We start from the raw sequence: 19367 nt of genomic DNA, 5'->3' as shown, positions 1-19367 counted from the left end.
TTCTCTGTCATGATCTCAACACAGCATATGTATATAATAGATTTTATGTAAAAAAAATTTTTCATTTTATTTTATTTAAAAGATCTGTATAAAGAAAGCTCTCTGAAGTTACGACCGTAATAATCTAAATGGTGACATTTAGTGAAGGTACATTTATAAGACAAACGTAAAGTATGGCACGAGGCGAGCGAAGCCTGTGTGATATGTATGTATGTACAAGTACGGACGTACCGTGATGTACCTCTTCATTAATATTCCGTAACAGGTAAATAACTCAAAGCTGTGCCTAAAACATTTGAGCCGTCAAAATTGGGTCCACGTATTAAATATTCCAACTTAAATTAAATTTAATAAATTCTACAAAATGCTAACAAAATTTATGAGCGTTTAATATTAGAGTAATTTGGGGGACGCTTATTGGTTTTCATTCCTTTGTAAATAAATCGCGGGGCACTTGGAAAGTGTTTGAATGGACAACTGACGGTAAGTTCAGTTCGCTCGAAAGGATATCCGAGGCCTCAGACTACCACGGCTCGAAATCCAGTTCTGCTGAGATGAGCGGGCAAAAAACTCAACAGTTGCTCTTGTCAATGGTATAAATTAATTATTACATGAACTGGCAGCTGCCAGTCCGTCCTGCATGACATTCAATATACATTAATAGCACAACGTTTGGCTGTAAACTCAACGGTTATGGGTTCTATTTCCACTCCTAGGAAATGAATTATCTTCATTTCCTCGATTTGATCTATCTACGCTTATGAGTAAATATAAAAAAGTAAAAAAAATATATAAACCTAACAAAAAACTATCAGGTAGTGCCTTATTATATAGTAGCGTACAAGCTCACTCAGCTTAACTCAACTTGATTATAATTTTATATATTTTCCCATGCTTTACTTCACAAAACTTCTTAAAAATACACAAAAAATACCCAAATTAAAAAATATAATATAAACCTACCCGTGCAAGTATATTAAAGCTTTATCCCACACAATGGGGCGGCGTACAGTTATGTTTGTGACAGAATTTGAAGAGATATCCATCGCGACCGCCACAGGTACCCATATCATTACCTCCCCCTACCCTCAACGTGACCTCACCGTGGCCGGCAGTCCCTTCCAGACCGTAATCTACATAGGATCAAGGGACAACCCCCGATATCAATTGAATAGAAAGTCAATTTCGTTTTGGTATCCGAACGGTTTTAATTTGGCTAATTGAATGCCAAAAAATGTTTCAATACAAAAGTACCTACATATAATTATGTCCGGATATTCTGGTCTATTTGAGGTAAAGCAGACTATCAGCTATTTAATATAAATTCTAAAGTAACTGAAAGGAATAGTTTTTGTTTACTATCACGCTGTATCCCGCTATATCACGTATCCATAGGCAAGGCAGAGGGAATCCTCACACACCGCCCAATTTAGAGATATTGCGTGTTGAGTGCTGGAATTCGTGTTTGTGTTATGAAGATGTGAACATAATTCATTCTCCCGATTGTGAATTGAACCCATTCCTGTCGCGTTACACACACACCACTGCGCCAGGACGGCGTCAATAGTTCGTCTAAGTAATGTAGATGTTTCCCTGGTTTAATGGAACTAAGTATGGCTATTCAACACACAATAGCAATAGCTTTAAAAGGCTCGGAAAATGGACGCGATGGTTATATTCAATCCACAACAGGGGAAAACTATGGGGTAATAAGTTTAGTTTCTCCGCTGTAGATAAAACGTGGCGTTGAGTTGCGCTACTGTTAATTAATGCCGCTAATAGCGAATAGATAGAAATGTGATAATGTAATTACAAACTAAACAAGCGCAGTAATCTAATTGAGGAATGTCTAACTTAGTTTAATGTAATGTATTTACATACCTGTCGTTATAGAGCAGAATAGAGTAAACTATAAATATATATTTGAGATAGAACTAGAGTACGTTTTAAAATTATCAAAGAAAAATTGAGAATTCTCAAACTTGAAGACATATTTTGAGGACTCATACTCTCTTTTCTCTTTTTTTATCTACATAATATTATATGAAGCTTTTCCGTTTTTGAGTGACCGACAGATATTGCACATTCAAATGGTGGCGTCCCAGGACACTGAAAGTACAAAGGATGAGTTCATGTAAGAGATGTTGCGGATGACAACTTGTGCACCTAGTGATAAATACTACATGAAAGAAACTCAATGATACAAACCATCTCCACTCGTATATATTATTATTTGACACGGCTGCAACCTCAAGTGTAAAACGTAAATAGCCATTTTTTTCCCCGTTTCCGTAGGAGTATGAAGAAATTATCAGTTACCCCTTTGAAAAAAATATGTGATAATTTAGAGCAGTGTTCTATAGTTGGACTCGACATAGTTGTTAAATTTATTAAAATTTAACCAAAATCCTTTGTACAATAGTAAAATACAAGATACGAAATTCGTTTTTCGTTTTTCGATTGAGCAGTATGCTGTTGGCCATATCGGCCTCTACAGCGTCACCGGACTTGGGGAGGCCGAGCTAGACGAGCTCTGACCTTGGCATGGCTACCGTGGAAGGTACCAACAAAAGAGAACACAGTGGCGCAAGGGCGTCTCCTTTGAGACTCGGACCGCGACTTGCGAACACCGTTCGTAGTGGGGGGCTTTGCTTCGATCGGTTCGACCAAAGCCTACTGGGGAGGGCTCTTGATGCCCTATTGGATTAATGAGTGCGGGCTCCTCTCGCGCCGAGGCGCGATTGGGCCACAGTAAAGCTGGGACCTCGTCTCCACCGGCGGGGACGGTGTGCGTAGCGTGTATGTGTGCGATTGTGTGTGGCCCTACCTACAAATTTAGGGTCGTTCGCTTTAGTGATGGGGTCAGCATCATCGGTTAAGATATCCCGGGGTCGACGGCGATCCCACGGGCGACGTTTGGCGTAATTACACGAGTTTACCACCAGCGGATTCGGATGCGATTCGGCTTTAGTGAAATAACTACTAGAGAGCTTGCGACAGTGCTCTTTTACTGAGTCTAATTTGACGTCTCTATGGAGATCGGTATTACGCATGTACCACGGGGCACCGGTAGTATTACGCAAGAAACGGTTTTGGATTACTTGTAATCGGCTAAGGTCTGTCTGTGCGAACACAACACAGGCGTAGGCGAAAATGGGTCTGACGCATGCTTTATAGAGTCGGATTTTATTTCTAAGTGAGAGTTTACTTTTAGCACAAATGAGTGGATACAAACAACTTAGGACGTAGGCCGCTTTGCGGCGAACATAAGTGATGTGGGCTTTGAAGGACAGTTGACTGTCGAGAATGACACCTAAGTATTTGGCCTGTTTGGCCTCGGGAATTATTTTGCCTAAAAGGCGGACATGTGGCAGGTAGTCTGTCCTACGAAGGGGGAAGTAAATGATGTTACTTTTATCGGGATTGAAGATACGAAAAAAAATGCACAGGACATCTATTCTTAGGACGCTCTGCAACCCTCGCACCGCCCAGCGAGCGAGCGAGACGTTGCGTCGTAAGTATTGTAACCAGAATAATTAAAGTAATTAATTCCATCGAATGAGAATCGAACCCGTAACTGTCTCGTTTATAATCACAACACACTCTCAATAGTAATTGATATATATAAATATAATATTTAGTGATGTTTCCCTTGTTTCAGCCAATCGTCGCGTGATGGCGCATGGAGTGCGCGCGGACGGCGTGGTGCGCGACGCTGGCGCTGGCGGTGCTGGCGGCGGCGGGCCCGCGCTACAGCTCGCGCATCGTGCACACGCAAGCAGGTGACTGGGATATGCTATTGTTAGAATTCGGAAAGAGGTTCTACGTAATTGATTAGAATTGGAAGTGATATGTATCACCTAATAACAATACTATAAGTTTCCTTCCAATAGAGACTGTTGCTTACGAGCAACTGCCCCCGATTGAGTAAATTCCACTGTTTTCTTAGTCTTTTTCACCTACGTCTATCCTCTTCTACACCAATCCGCTAACACTATTGAATAGACTAAAATAATATCTAAATAATACAACTACGTACGTTTTCATTTACGATCTAATGGAAATAAGCCACGTCTTAAGTGTGTGCAGTGCCGGCAGTGTCAACTCCCGCCGCAACTGTAGTGGGTTATACTGGAGTTATTAACGTGATGTGACACTCGTATAGCCTGTGTATGGTTTTTTATAATGAATGTAGATATTCGGAGATAGGAACGTTCAGTAGTAGAAAGGAGTGTTTAGAGATGTAGCTTTTGCATCACGTGCACAAGCTAGTGCGTTTACGTATATGTTCTTATTGTAACATGTTATACCTAATAATTATTATACTGATGTAGATTGATATTGTACACGTAGACGTCGACGTAGAACTTATAATTTATGTACTCGTACACGTCATTCGGATCATACAGAATTAGCCGAGACTTCATTGCGATCGTTCATTTTAAACTATTTTAAGACAAAAATATGTAATATACGCACGAAACATTCACCCAAATGAGAAAGGAACCAACCAAATATATAATTCAACATACGTACTAGTAACAAAATAAATGTATAAAAATATATAACTCCATCATCCTCTTTAGAACATGCCAGCAAATCTGTCAAGGTAATTGAATCTGTGCATATTATAGCACTTCAATCGTTCTCAAAGTCCCATCCGTCCTGCGTTTAGCGTGTAAGTTTAATGCTTCCGGTACAAGCCCGGGATCACTGATCCCGGGACAATTCAATCAGGCCGGGATCTGTGGGTGGGAATCCTGGAATCCCGGAATATTGTAGGTGAATGGCGTCGTTCCGTTTTGTATTACAAAGCCACAGTACAAATTAATAATTGTCGGTACTACGCTCCACGTAATTGGTTGGGATTGACCGTCCATTGAAACCGCCCTGGCGCGGTCGGTCGGTCGGTCGGACGGTCGGTCGGGCGGGCGGATCGAGCTCTTTTTTTGTTAATTAATAATATTCCATTACGAGCTCTCCGCTTGTTTTGTACGGCTTTTGTTGGAAATCTAATCAAATTGTTTACTTTTCTCAACGCCAAGAAATGTATGAACAGCGTTTTTTTGTATTGTTCGTGGAAATATACAAACTCATATCGTTATTTACATTCTCCTTACAGAAACTATTATTCTTTTCTTTCAGATTCACGCTCCATCTCTCATGTAGCAGGGTAGACAGATGCAGCGTAGTGCTAAGACACTCCGCTCCCCACTTTCCACCGAATTCTGGAGGCATTGCGTGTTGAGCGGCGGAACTCAACGCCGACGCTTTGACGCCAGATCGAAGTAATGAATATAGTATTTCATTTCCCCGAATGGGAATCGAATCCACGACCTACGCGTTTATAGTCACATGCTTGTGTCCCTGCCACAACTAGCTTTAAGGTTTAATTATTTGAGAAAAATATTTTCAAATAAAAATGTTTCTTTTTCAAATATATAGGAGCTTAAACGTTGGTGGCACCAGATTACCATAGGAGATTATTTCACCACTAAGAGTTTCTTCAATTGTTCATTTTTTATCAACTTATACCAGAACCAAAATATAAAATAATATCCACAACACTTCTAAATGGTCTTCTATCAATCCCTTCCATTCCATCACGTTTCTCCATTAAACTCAGTTGAAAAGGGTGCCAAGTATGTAGTGACCATTGAACCCTAAACTCCGAGTCCTCATTGCTTTGTACCCTTCACATCAAACAGCCTCATTTGGTCCGCTACGACCACAAGTGCATGCTCTAAATGAAGTAATTATTAAACTTCGAAATTTGTTGAGCAACAACTTCGCTATAATTTACTTTGTTAGCTCAAAGTTTCCTCTATATTGTGGAGAATTTAATAAACATGCATTTGAAGACCTGCTTTGTTCGTTTATAGACTGAAATTAGCGTCGTGTATTGCTGATGGCTGCTTCGTAGATGCTAAGCTAATAACTGTAATTAACTTAAGAGCGCACGTGTCTTAACTTTATATTATTACTAGCAGCCCGCCCGCGGCTTCGCCTGCGTGAACCACGTTATTATTAATTTCTGTCTCCATGAGTACCTACATCCTATAAGTGACGTCCATGCAAAATTTGACACTCCTAGCATTTGTAGTAACGAAGTTTCATATAAACTTTCAACCCCAGAAACAACCCCTTATAAGTCGATTTTTGCAAATTCCCGTCTTAGCGAGCGCCTACGTCCTATAAATAACTCCTATGCAAAATTTGAGTTTTGTAGCTCTTGTAGTTTCTGAGATTTCGTGATGAGTGAGTGACCTCTCGATTTTATATATATAGAAAAATATATTATCTATACATATAATAAAAGTAAATAGACAATTGAGTAGTTCAACCGGCGACGCCACAAGTGGGTCGCTAATTAAAAAATATAATTGTACCTTTTTTGTTTAAGCAGTAATTTTCTTAACAGATACTTAAAGCCTTTTTAGCTACGATAAGAACTTTGCTTACTATAAACGATTAGGGTAAGTTTCAATTAATTCTAAATAAGATTTTATTTGATATATTTGTCTCTCATGGGAGGGTTAATGGGGAACGGAGTGTCTTAATACTAGGTTCCCTCTGCCTATCTTGATATAATATGCAGAAGCGTGAAGTTTTAAAATATAATCAAAATAAATTTTGACTGACTCCACCAAATGATACCAGGAACTATTGGCATCTGATTTAAGTGTTCCTACATAGTCGTATCGGTGAATTGGTGACCCTCCAGGTAAGTAGACAAAGACGAATTAAAGAGGTCATGTATGTATGTATGTGACGTTAATGCTTTTACTTTATTTTATATCAAGCATTGTAGTACATGTTTAAATTACAACCTTGATTTGCATGTAAAACGACAATGATTAAACATTACCATTGTAGAGATGCAAAATCGATCAGGTTTCTTCATTTGTCCGCTTGAAGCTCAATCCTCTCATAGAGCTGTCACTCGCAGGCAAATGAATAGACCTATCCATGAGATGGTTTCTAATTGGGGATCAACAAAGAAGAACATATGTTCTGATATAATTCAACTAATAAGTTGGTTTGTTTGTACGTTTGTTCGATCTCAGAAACTACAGGTTCGAGTTGACATAACCTTGTGTTGTTGTATAGTACGTACTACACTACTTCGTGTCTCGTATGCATACAGTCTTAACTATATTTTAGACTATTAATCCTCAAAGTTTCAGCTTTGCTAAAATGATGGCTCTGAGATCTCAGTCTATAGCTATGTGCATGTGACCACGAATTATGAAATTTGGCAATTAATGCACGTAGTGAGAATTTAGAATACAAATAAAGGGAAAAAACGGAAAGTGTAAATGTATAGCTATTTCGTTGAAAAAAAATAATTAAAAACTGATATTTGTAGAGCATACGCCGCAAACTTAAATTTGTCGACTTTATTCGTCGCATTATCAATAATATAATATACAACTTATAGGATATTTCTGCAATTATAAAGCTTAGCAAACCTTTGCATTAATTGTACTTTCCGTTCACTTATAATCCTGAATAACTGGTTCGAAACCGTCGCGTCGGTGGGCGTGTCCGACTATCACTGGACTGGTTTTTGTTATTTTTTATATAGAGATGTTTATAAAAAAATACACTAAAACTATAAATGAATAAAGGAGGCCGGTCGTGGCGCAGGGACTGTAAACGCGATGGGTTGTGGTTTCGATTCTCACTTGAGAAGATGAAATATTTCATATTCATCATTTCTTCAGTGCCACTACAGTGGTACGGCGCAAGGAAGTGTTTTAATGCGAATGAAGTATCTTTACACAAGGTTCCCAGGATCTCTGTGCCTACTACGTGATCTATTACGTGCAGGATTATTAAAGAATATCGTTTCGGGTTCCATGTCAATACGTAATATTTCTCAAATATCAGAGATAATATTTACGAAACATTACTAGACTTCAGTGTACCCTTCTACAAACATAAAATTCACCAAAACATTCATCTCCAGGGGCAATCAGAGGAATCATAGTGGAGCCAGCATCACGTCGGCTGGAACCCGTAGAGGTGTTCCGGGGGGTGCCCTACGGTGGGAAACCAGCTCGGCTTGGTGCTCCGCCGCCAGCGCCCACGTGGCCTGGGACCCGTCTTGCAGATACATACGCACCAGTCTGCCCACAACGATACCCGGATATAACGAACAAGTTAGTTTTTCCATTTTTCAGTATCAAGAAGGAATTCTTCCTTCAATTGATATTATTATTATTTTGTAGCTTTGGGAAGAAGAATTCTCTCTTGAATGAACATTATAAAAATGTTTTTAAATATTTTTCACTTTCATATGAATAATTGAAATCGATATTTTTCAACAATTTTTCAATTTAACTTTACTCTGCTGCCCCTAAGCGCGAGTTCTAGTCTCCATAACATAATGTTATTAAATATGCTTTTTTTTTAAGAAATCTAAAAGTACCAGGTTAGGATTACTTTATCATATGGACAATATAAGTTAATTGTTTTTAACAATTCTTCTATTCAAGTATGCTCTGCCGGCTCTTGGACTTGAGGTTTGGTCTCTTACAGGTATAAATTTAAAGATAGTTCCGGCTTCGGAACAATTTTATCTATTTTAAAAATAACACTGTGAACAGATTTCAGTTTCACGCTTTTTTGAATTACGGAATTCAACGCCGCGCTTCGTCTACTAGAGCTATGAAATAAATACAATTATTTCCTCTGGTCAAACTCCATTGCGCCACAAAGGCCTCGGCACTAACATTCATTTATCAAATCGGTTTGTTATTGATGACATTTTACGGCTAATTTAATGACGTTAATGACATCATTATTCCGCGCACTCGGTGTAATTACTGACGCATGCATACATTTATTTAACAAAATATATATTATGTTTAAAATATTAGTTCGCTTAAAAGTCACTTTATGGATATTATAATATAAAATGTTTATCATCAATTAAAATAGTATGTTTATAGGAAGTTATTACCACGTTTATTTTATGAATTCGAGATATTACGTAATGGGAGGCGGAATTCAACACCGCACTTTGTCTCACCAAACTGAAAATAGTGTATTGCCCCGACTGGGAATCGACTCCACACCGTTCTATTGCACTACAATAAACTCAAATAAAGAAATATCTATATTAAATTTTCGGTTTTCATTCATACAAATAATTGTTTTGCTGGCACTATACACTTGAATTGTTCCTTAAATTAATTCCTACTTGAGAATATTTATATGTTTTCCACTTTCATGCCACCGCTCTGGTAGACAAAGCTTGGCGTTCAGCTCCGCCACTCAACAAGAAATATTTTAAAAATTGGGCGGAAAATGAGGATTAGGGTAATTAACAGTAACCCTTATATATGCGGGAAACAGCGTGAAGTTAAATTCATAATGTTATATAATTATTACCGACAACAGGACAGCTGCCCTGTCGAAGATGCCGCTAGGAGTGTACAAGGACCTGCGAGCCGCCATACCAATGCTAGTCAACCAGAGCGAGGACTGCCTCTACCTCAACATATACGTGCCCGGTAGCGGTGAGTGCTATACCACTTAACATTAACCGACCAACTAACGTAACCTGAAGTAAAGGAGAAAAAAAAGAAAATTAGGAGAAAGGAAAAAATATCAGTATGGCGTGGTTGTAAGTACATAGTTCACACATAGTTCATATGAGCAATATATTAAAGTAAAAAATGTAGTATATTTTAAATACATATATGGATAACCATGTCCAAAAACTACTTAATCAATTTTGATTAAACTTAGTTAATATACTAATTCTATAAGTTGGAATATAACTGAATTAAATCAAGATGGATAATTTGGATATTCCAAATATTATCTAATTACAACAATGCCAAGTACGTTTTTTAAAGTTATTTAATTACGGAATATGCTATTTCATAACTGACTTTAAAAAAATCTATTTCCTCCCAGTACAGCTGTGGAGCCAGCTGCTGTGAATTTCGTAGAACACAAATTTTGACCCAGAATGCAAAACTTACTAGTTTTACAATATTAGTTTCTCAATCCACTTAAAAGTGAAGGCAAAAGGAATATTAATTTGTGTATTTATATGCCTTCTTACTTCAGATTCAATTTCATGAAATAACTTATATTTTATGAATTTGGCTTCACCAACTTTAAAACGTAAAATGGACAATTGTGTCTTTTCCCTCTTTTCCTCACTCATCATACATTTTCTACACTTCCCAACCAACTAAGTTGAAATTGGCATGTAGGTAACATACCAATTTCAACTTCTTAAGTCTAGGTTTTAGTCGTTGTCTAGATTTGGCGGATGAGTTTTATACATAACTAGCGGACCCGGACGCGGCTACGCCTGCTTGAAATATAAGAATATAATTTCTATAGAAATATAATTTCAATCTAGATGAAATGCTAAAAGTGACTATTATATTTATTTTCATAAGGATGAATATCAAAATGACGCGGTAACGAACGCGGTCGCGTAGCGACGACGGTTGTTATTAACATGGCAGAATAAATTGCATGTCAAATTAGAAAGTATTTTAATTTATTAATATATATGTGTAATGTAATATTATATAGCCTATAGCACTTCTGAAGAATGCAGCTTTCATACAAAACAAAAACAAAGTAAATCGATCCAGTAGATCCAGAGATCTTAGCGTTCAAACAAACAAACAAACAAACAAACAAACAAACTAACAAACAAACAAACAAACAAACAAACAAACAAACTCTTCCGCTTTATTATATTAAGTATAGATATACACATAAATAAAAAATATGTTTCGGAGCAGGTGCGCGCGGCGTGGAGGCGCCTTACGCGGTAGTGGTGTGGCTAAACGCCGCGCACGAGTGGGGCTCCGGCAACACGCTCGACGGCGCCGCGCTCGCGGCACGCGGCCGCCTGCTCGTCGTCACGCTTAATTATAGAGTAGGATTGCTAGGTGAGTGGTGCGTGCCTGCTGTGGTAGCGCTATCTGACAGCGTGTGGCCGTAATGGTTGAGTTGCTTGCGCAGGCTACCTGACGGCGGGCGGGGCGAGCGGCGCGGGCAGCGACGGGGACGCGGGCGCGCGCTGGGGCGGCGCGGCGGCGCTGGACGTGGCGGCGGCGCTGCGCTGGACGCGCCGCAACATCGCCGCCTTCGGGGGCGACGCCGCGCGCCTCACGCTGGCCGCGCACGGGCCCGCCGCCGCGCTCGCCAACGTCATGCTTATGTTGCCGTTGTCGAAAGGTAACTCTAGCTCACTGTCTTTGAGAGCTAGGAAATTAAATTGAATTATGTTCATTCCTAGCTCTGGCCCTCCGAGTAGGAATCGAGCACACTAATGCATCAGACGTCACAATGGTCCTGTAGTGTGTGTGCTGTCAGCCTGGTATCTTATATATTGTAAAGCTGAATATAATTATGAAGATTAATAAATGAACCTTGGAACTAGAGGGAGGTGATCAAAATAATTAATTCCTTCGAGTGGGAATCGAATCACAGTTGTTGGCACGCTGTGTCCCTCCACGCCACGAATGACACAAGAATAAATAAACTGTAGACATTCGTAATGACTGCGGACAGAGGACAGAGAACTGTTTCACAAAGAGTGTGAAATAGTCGCGAGTGCACAAGGTTTTGTGTGCATCGCTAATAAGGTGGATGGCGTTGCGCTTTTGAACGTAGAACGCGCAGGGGCACCAGCACGCGACGGTTGTAGAATGCAGTGTTTTAACACTGATTTTCTCTTTCCTTGAGAAAAGCGTAAAGCTCAAAATATATATTTTTAGAACATTACAGTAGAACTACTATTAAAAATAATTCAATGAACAAAATATGATTATTAGAATATTAAAATTATAATTTTGATTCTCAATTAAACTCCACGATTTATTGATTTCGGAGTGTTCTATAATTGTTAGCGAGGCCTCTCCTGATAATTAATAACGGTTGTTAACCATATAATATAATTATTATGATTTATATGGAAATAATAAGTGAAAGCAGTTTTGCACTGTATGCCTAACAGTATAACGTATTTTCCGTATGTCAGGACTGGTGGCCCGTGCACTGCTATTGAGTGGTTCAGCGTTAAGTGCATCATCGTTAGCACCTGATGCTGCACTGGCACGTCACCATGCTGCACAGGCGTTAAGATGTGCAACGGACGGCGAACACTGGTATAGAATGCATTTAATTATACATTAATTATTTATTGTTACTTTATTTATATTTTGTAAATGAATAGTCGCTAATAAGTTCTCGATTATATACATTTCAAAAAGTTAAACAAGTTACTGAACGCATAATTCTAATTCTCTTGTCAATTTCAAACCAAAATCTCTTGTTCCGTATTGGTAGGTGGATTACGGTTACGCAAACTGTCATCTTCGTAGCAAGAGAAAACAAGAAGACAATGGGTTATTTATCTTCTCACTGTCTCCCGCATACAGCGAGAAAGGCAGAGGGCACCATTGCGGATTGATTATTGTCGTCTCGTCTTATTACCAGGGCGAAGAAATTAAAATATTCAATATATCTCCGAGTAGGAATCAAACCCACAACCGTCCCGTTACAGTCACACAAGGGATAAAATACAAAATATTTAAAATAAACAGAGCTATTGTAAAAATATTTTGAAAATTATAATGCCCCTAGGTTAACGGAATGTGTTCGATCACGACCATTAGCAGCATTACTCGCTGTGGAACCACCTCGAGCCCGTTTCCTCGCCGGATGGGGGCCGTCTCTACCTGCCAAGGATATTTGGGGGAGTTCAGGGGGTGTTGGGGGTCCAGGGGGTGCTGGGGGTGGAGCAGCAAGAGCATTGCACGCTAGTGAAGTGTTCCTAGACTGTGCATTAGCAGTGGTTGTGGCGACTACTGAAAGTTATCATTTCTTTAATGAGGATGAAATCAGACATGGTTTTGAAGAGGAGCACAGGTAAGTTGCGTTATTGTCATGTTAAGTTATTTTGTTTTTTTGAATCTGTTACTCAATTTATTTTTTCTTACTTCGTGCTTTAATTATTTACAATCACATGAGAATTTCGAAACATACTTTAAAATTTTTACTTTCCTAGTAATAGATTCGTCTATACTTTCTTACTCAATAACGGAAAAAAATAGAATATATATTTTGTATATAAAGTACAGAAAATCTTTGTATAAGCTACATTATTCAAATGTGTATTTTTGTTTTGTTAGCAAAAGTATTTTAAAAGTGAATAGTTTTCTATTCACATCGAGACGTCGACACATACAGCCCGCGGCGTATTCTAACTATTAACGTATACTAACGTTGTATATATTATGTTACAGCGTCATATTATTATTTCCTTTGTTAGTGATATATATAATATTTAACAAAGCATTATTTTTAAAAGGTATGTTAGGAACTGAACTCTTCGATGAGGAATAGGGATTGGTCTACCGTCTGTGTTTATAAGATACCACGAAAACTTAACCTATTTTTCTGTGAGTTATTTAGAATAGAATATGATCATAAAAATAATTATTCCCTTTGACCAAAGTCAACATCTGTTTAAGTGTGATTAACTAAATCCTTAAACTCTCTTTTGTTACTAGAAGTCGAGTCCTCCGCACGTACGTCCGTAACGTGTACCGCTACCACCGCAACGAGATACTGGCGGCCGTGCGCAACGAGTACACCGACTGGGAGAAGCCCATACAGCATCCCATCAACATCAGAGATGCTACGTTAGAGGCGCTCAGCGACGCGGCGGCGGCGGCGCCCGCGCTGAGGCTCGCGCAGGCGCACGCGCGCCGCGGCGCTCTTACGTACTTCGCGCATTTTGCTCACCAGACTAAAGATGCTGATTATCCACAGGTGAATGCTTTTACTAATATTTTTACTTAAGTAACTAGTTATATACGAAATTAAAAAAATATAATATAATAATAGAATTAAATGATAACGATTGGGTCTGCTTTACCGATTGTACGCGAATTTTGTTATTATATAAAATAAGTAATAATATTATTACTTATTTAAATTGTAATTGTCGGATACTGGTTAGTTAAGCAAACAACACATCGTTTTTAAAAGCTAATCTCTTCCAGCGACTGGGCAGCGTGACAGGCGACACGCTCCCGTACTTCCTCGGTCTACCACTCCTGGCTGGTAACTACTCGCGCGCGGACGCCATCGTCGCTGATGCCGCAGTGGCGTTGTTGGCAGCTTTCGCTAAGACCGGAGATCCTTCACCTCGGGATACACCTCGAGATCAGTCTCGAGATGTGTCCCGAGATCCCGCAGTTGCTTGGCCGCGATATGATTTGAATACACAGCAGTATTTGAGTATAGGTGAGTAGTTATCTTGTTATCTTGTAATGGCGTTAATGGCGTTTACAGTCGCATGTTTATGTCCGACTGGCCTCTACAAGATGATATAATTATTGATTCGATATCGAATAAAAATATATTTTTTAATTGTATTCGCATTGACATATCAATAATCTGAATTCCTTAGCACTATTTCACGGTTCACCTGTAACAGGTTCAAAGCTGCGCGTCAAGAGTCACTACCGCGGGCACAAGCTGGCGCTGTGGCTGCACCTCGTGCCGCAGCTGCACCGGCCCGGCGCCGCGCCGAGGCACCATCACTTCAGGGACTCACACCCTGACATGTTTGCCGGTATGTATTCACTTTCAAATATTTAAATTATGTGGAGAAATATGAATTGAGTTCAAATATCTTTTCTTATATTCTTAAAGTTTGAGAGCTAAAATTATTCTATACAGTGGCTACAGTATTCATTGCAGTATTTTATCATAACATAAAGAAATAATAACATTATTTTTTAAGAAAAATTGCAATAATCATTATAAAAATGAAATGAAATAACTCGTAAAACACGTTCAAGCATTTAATACAGCTGATTCCAAAAATTTTAAACTATAATCTCTAAGTACAAAATACTTTAAATATTATGATTTTTACGAAATCCATGCGGCTTTAGTTAATAGACGGTTATATAAAAAAATTGAAGATAGAGCAGCTTCACGCTTTCCGCCACATGTTGGCAGGGTGAGAAGAGGGAACCTAGTACCACTTTTCTTCCACTTAACTTTCAAGACATTATAATATGTCATCCTTTTTATCAATAGACAAATTAAAATAATAACTCCTTCCATTGAGTAGGAATGGAATTCACAACCGTCGTGGTAGTATATATTGAGAATTGAATAGCGGAAGTGAGAAGCTAAGATCACATTTGAATGGTAACACTTGTCTTCCCTCGTTTCATTCCCCTTAATGGAGGTGTCTAGTTAGCGAGGTGCGTCACCCGCGCCCATTAGACCCATTTCCTGTCAACCTCATTAAATGCATAAACGTTTTAGCAGTAAATACGGGGCTAAGTTAAATTACTTTACTATATCTATAGACTAGCTGTTACCTGTGACTTTGTTCTTTTAAATAAGATGTGTACACTAAGTCTCCGCCTCGATAAGGAGACTATCCAACACGAAAATATAATATTTTAATTCGAACCAGTAGTTCCTGAGATAAGCGCGTCCGACCAAACAAACTCTTCAGCTTTATAATATTAGTATAAATACTCGGCTCGACTTAAGATATTCGAATGTTGCATTTATAATTTCTTTTTTAAAAATAAAAAAAAATGTCTCATAATCATAATATAATAATGAAATATAAATCAGCTTCATGCTGTATCTCGCAAAAAGCAGAGTAGACAGATGGAACCTAGTGTTAAGACACTTCGTTCCCCACTTTCTGCCGAACTCTGGAGGCATTGCGTGTTGAGTGGCAGAACTCAACGCCGCGCTTTGCCTCGGCACCAGAGCGAAGTGAGGGAACAGTTGTATTTATAATGCACAAGTTTGCTTAATGTTGTTGGGTTAAGCGCAACGATGAGTTTCCTCGTGTAACAATTACTACTATTTATAAAAGTATGAAAAAATTAATTTGAAAATATGAAACCGACTTCAAATACCTTTTTATTATTATACTTAGGACTCCAGAAAACCAGAAGCTCTACGTAAACACGTTAAATATAAAATAAGCGATAACATCGCAGCTTAATTTAAAATTCCCATAAATAATACAGTTTTTATGAACCATAACTCTTCAACAAACATTTTTCCAATCAGCAACAAATAAAAGGTTTTCCGTCATAAAAATAAGAGATAGATCCGCCGCTATCACGTCACACGCTCCATGTAGTAGTGCCCGTCGTATTAGCGACACGTGAAACGAATCGGAAGGAAATAATCGTCAAGATTAGGACAAATATCGATGTGGCTGATACAGTAACAGGCGGGTGGCGGAGACTACCTCTTTCTAAAGTGGCATGGGGGAGAGAATGATTAATCTTTCATTAATTATTACTTATATCGTAAGTCTAATTTATATATAGTAAGTAGGTAGAGAACTTCTAAAGGTAATCCTTTCTACTTTCCATCTATTTCACATATATTTTCATTATATAATCTAATTTAAGCAAATTGGCGAAATTTAAGTAATTTAAGATAAGTCAGAACAAAGCGTGCAACTGTAAACGCGACAGGTTGTGGGTTCAATTCCAACTCGAGGAAATGAAATATTTAATAGTCTCATTACCTCGCTCTGGCAACGAGGAACGTGGCGTAGCGTTCCGCCACTCAACAAGTAGTGCTTCCAGAAATCGGAACGGAGTATATTAACACTAGGTTCCCAGATTCTGCCTATCTACCCTTGCTACTGTGACAAGATACATCTTGAATATTTCATGATACCATCCAGTTAATTGATAGATGATTTCAATCTGTGTTGAAAGCGTTCCTCAAGCGTTTAAGTAAAGCGTCTTGAAAACGAAAGATATATAATAAATATATAAAAATACTGAATATACTAAACACGTGGATATTTTAAGTTTTTATACCTACTATTTTTTTATTGGTGAAGCTATTAATAGTATACAGTAGTAATAACAATAAAAACATCGCTTCAAATAAAAGTAAACTCTAAGCTAGTAGAATTTAATTTATTACACAAAATTATTAAATTCAAAACTACTAAAATAATTTCTCCCATTCTTACAAAACAAATAAAATTTAACTAAAAGTCTCCAGAATCTCTTAGAAACAAATATGACTTGTAATTTTAGAATCCAAGCAGTTCGTGGTTCCAACGTGGATTGTTTAAAAACTTCCTTTTACCTCAACCTTTCTTTGAACTAACAACTGTTAGTGGAAAATGTTTTTCTGGATAAAGCTCAGAAGTTTCAGTTCCACAATTTACTTGAGACCTTTCACGAGCTTTTTCATGGAAAATGCAGAATTGAAGGTCAATATTGGTTTGGTCTTCGTATATAAATAGCAGTGGTATATTTGAATCTAGTGTCCATGCTTGCTGATTCATGTTCGATAGTTGCGCTAACTTTTGAATTTGTGATGAATAAAATAACTAGAAAAATAAATAGAAGTATAATGTTTAAATAAAACTTTTAGTGTATTTATCAAAAATCACAAGTAAAAATATATGAAATATTAAACTCCATCCGTATTACAGAGGCCGTCGGCGTCGTGGCGCAGTGGCACACTTGCTGACTGTAAGCGCGATGGTTGTGGGTTGAATTGCCACTCGGGGGAATGAATTCTTTTAATTTACTCCCTTTGCTAATAAGAAATATCTTAAAAACGCTATATTTTAAAAGTTGGGCAGTTCGTGGGAGCAAGCGGAACTTTTTAACACCAAGTCCCCTCTGCCTTCCACTCGACATGCGGAATGCAAAGTGAACTTGAATATACTCATATACGAGTATACCGAAACAATATTTTTTTCTCTCGTAACCCTCATAACATCCTCTTTGTTCGAAAGCTTAAAATAACGAAAGGAGATTTATATTCAACATAAAATTTTAATTTCACATTTCATCGTGCGCGTAAATTTTCGAATATTTCCTTTCTTCATAAACATATTTGGAATGAAATATATATAAAATCAAAAGTAATTTATTAGATTGTTAGGTCTTATGAATAAAGTTTTTGTATAATAATTTTAAGTTACTATAAAACGCGAATATAAATAATATAAAAATAAAGTAAACCTACTACACATTTAAATAGTACAGGGCACGGCACGGCAGTGTTTCATTACGTCGCCGATGTCATCGTGTCCTCAGTTTGGTCCGCATAATAAAATGCTTATACAACAAAAGAGCCATCTCTGTGACGTATACTGTTAGTTGCGCTCCTTTCAGACACAAACAATGCCCGGCTACAGTTCTTGTTACGAATACAAACAAAAATGGACTATTATATACTATTTTTACAATTATATGTTTAAATATAGAAATATAATATAAAACAGACAGTGGCAACTACTGAAAGTCAACGCGGTTCTGAATTCCAAAAAGAAGGTTCAGAAATGATTATATCTTAATATTACTAAAGCACGGCGTGGAGTTACGTGACGTAGAGAACGAAGTGTTCTGACAGTGGAGTCCTCATTGTCTACACGGTTTTATATACGAGAAGCGTAAAGTTCAAACATAAAAGTATTTTGAAGAATATTCTCTCGACTATCGGCATACCGGAACCAATTGGATGATACGGAAAACGGGTCGGAAGTTGGAAGTTACGTCCGGTCGAATAAAGCTGCTCCGTACTTAGGAGATTGTTTAAATTACATTTGTACCACCACCACCTGCGCCTTTTTAAACTTTCTTATAAAAGTTCAGCTTCTCCTGTTCCTCCCACACTTACAAAGTTTGCTGCGAGAGTGACGTGGGGAAAAGATGTCTTTAATAACTCAGTATTAATCAGGGCGCACTTCCCACCTGCATCTTTAGGATAGATTTATACTTATTAATCTATAGTAATGTTATAAAGCTAAAGAGTTTGTTTGTTTGAACCTTCTGATCTAAGGAGCTACTGCTTTGAATTGACAAATGTACCTGCCTTACCTCATGCTCATTAATTAACACACATCTCTTAATTATTTCCATTTGTCCAAGCCTGTTTAAGTTAAATGAAAACTAGTTAACTATAAAATAATATTCTAAACTAATTATAAGTATTTTATTTCACTCTAAAATGAAAGTACCATTATAATATAAATGCGTAACAGACTCTCATGATGAACAATGCCTGTCCGCGTTTGTCCGCCGTCTTCAATAAACAAAACAAAAGACAATTCTTCACCGAAAAGTATAAACATTAAAAATTATAAAACAGCACATCACAATGAATGTCTCCAATTTCTTCGGTGACTAGTTCAAATGAAACATAAAAAAACAGTGAATAATAAATAGTTTTTAAACTCTAGTTTTATATAAAAATAGGCGAACTTATTATAAATTAAAAATATATATTCTTCATGAAAAATATGGAGAGGCCATCGTATCTTAATAGTATAGCGTTTGACAGTT

The 19367-nt window shown here is 37.8% G+C and overlaps 1 protein-coding gene across 3 annotated transcripts in view; it reads left to right on the top strand.

Moving 5' to 3' along the window:
* LOC146541823 (neuroligin-4, X-linked-like) overlaps window positions 1–19367 on the top strand; it is a 107648-nt gene that overhangs the window by 75252 nt on the left and 13029 nt on the right. For all 3 annotated transcript variants that reach the window (XM_085194311.1, XM_085194322.1, XM_085194315.1), the window contains exons 2-11: window positions 3662–3782; window positions 7973–8165; window positions 9409–9527; window positions 10782–10931; window positions 11005–11220; window positions 12026–12152; window positions 12631–12915; window positions 13560–13821; window positions 14055–14298; window positions 14492–14629. In XM_085194311.1, coding sequence (XP_085050437.1) covers window positions 3683–3782; window positions 7973–8165; window positions 9409–9527; window positions 10782–10931; window positions 11005–11220; window positions 12026–12152; window positions 12631–12915; window positions 13560–13821; window positions 14055–14298; window positions 14492–14629 — 1834 coding nt within the window. In that variant the 5' untranslated portion in view covers window positions 3662–3682. The remainder of the gene's footprint in view (window positions 1–3661; window positions 3783–7972; window positions 8166–9408; window positions 9528–10781; window positions 10932–11004; window positions 11221–12025; window positions 12153–12630; window positions 12916–13559; window positions 13822–14054; window positions 14299–14491; window positions 14630–19367) is intronic.

The sequence above is a fragment of the Heliconius melpomene genome, chromosome 1 (genome assembly GCF_056956725.1).
Source record: "Heliconius melpomene rosina isolate 202511_hmr_F chromosome 1, ASM5695672v1, whole genome shotgun sequence".
NCBI lineage: Eukaryota > Metazoa > Arthropoda > Insecta > Lepidoptera > Nymphalidae > Heliconius > Heliconius melpomene.
Note: the sequence above shows the minus strand (reverse complement) of the source record. Positions and strands in the feature narration are given on the sequence as shown.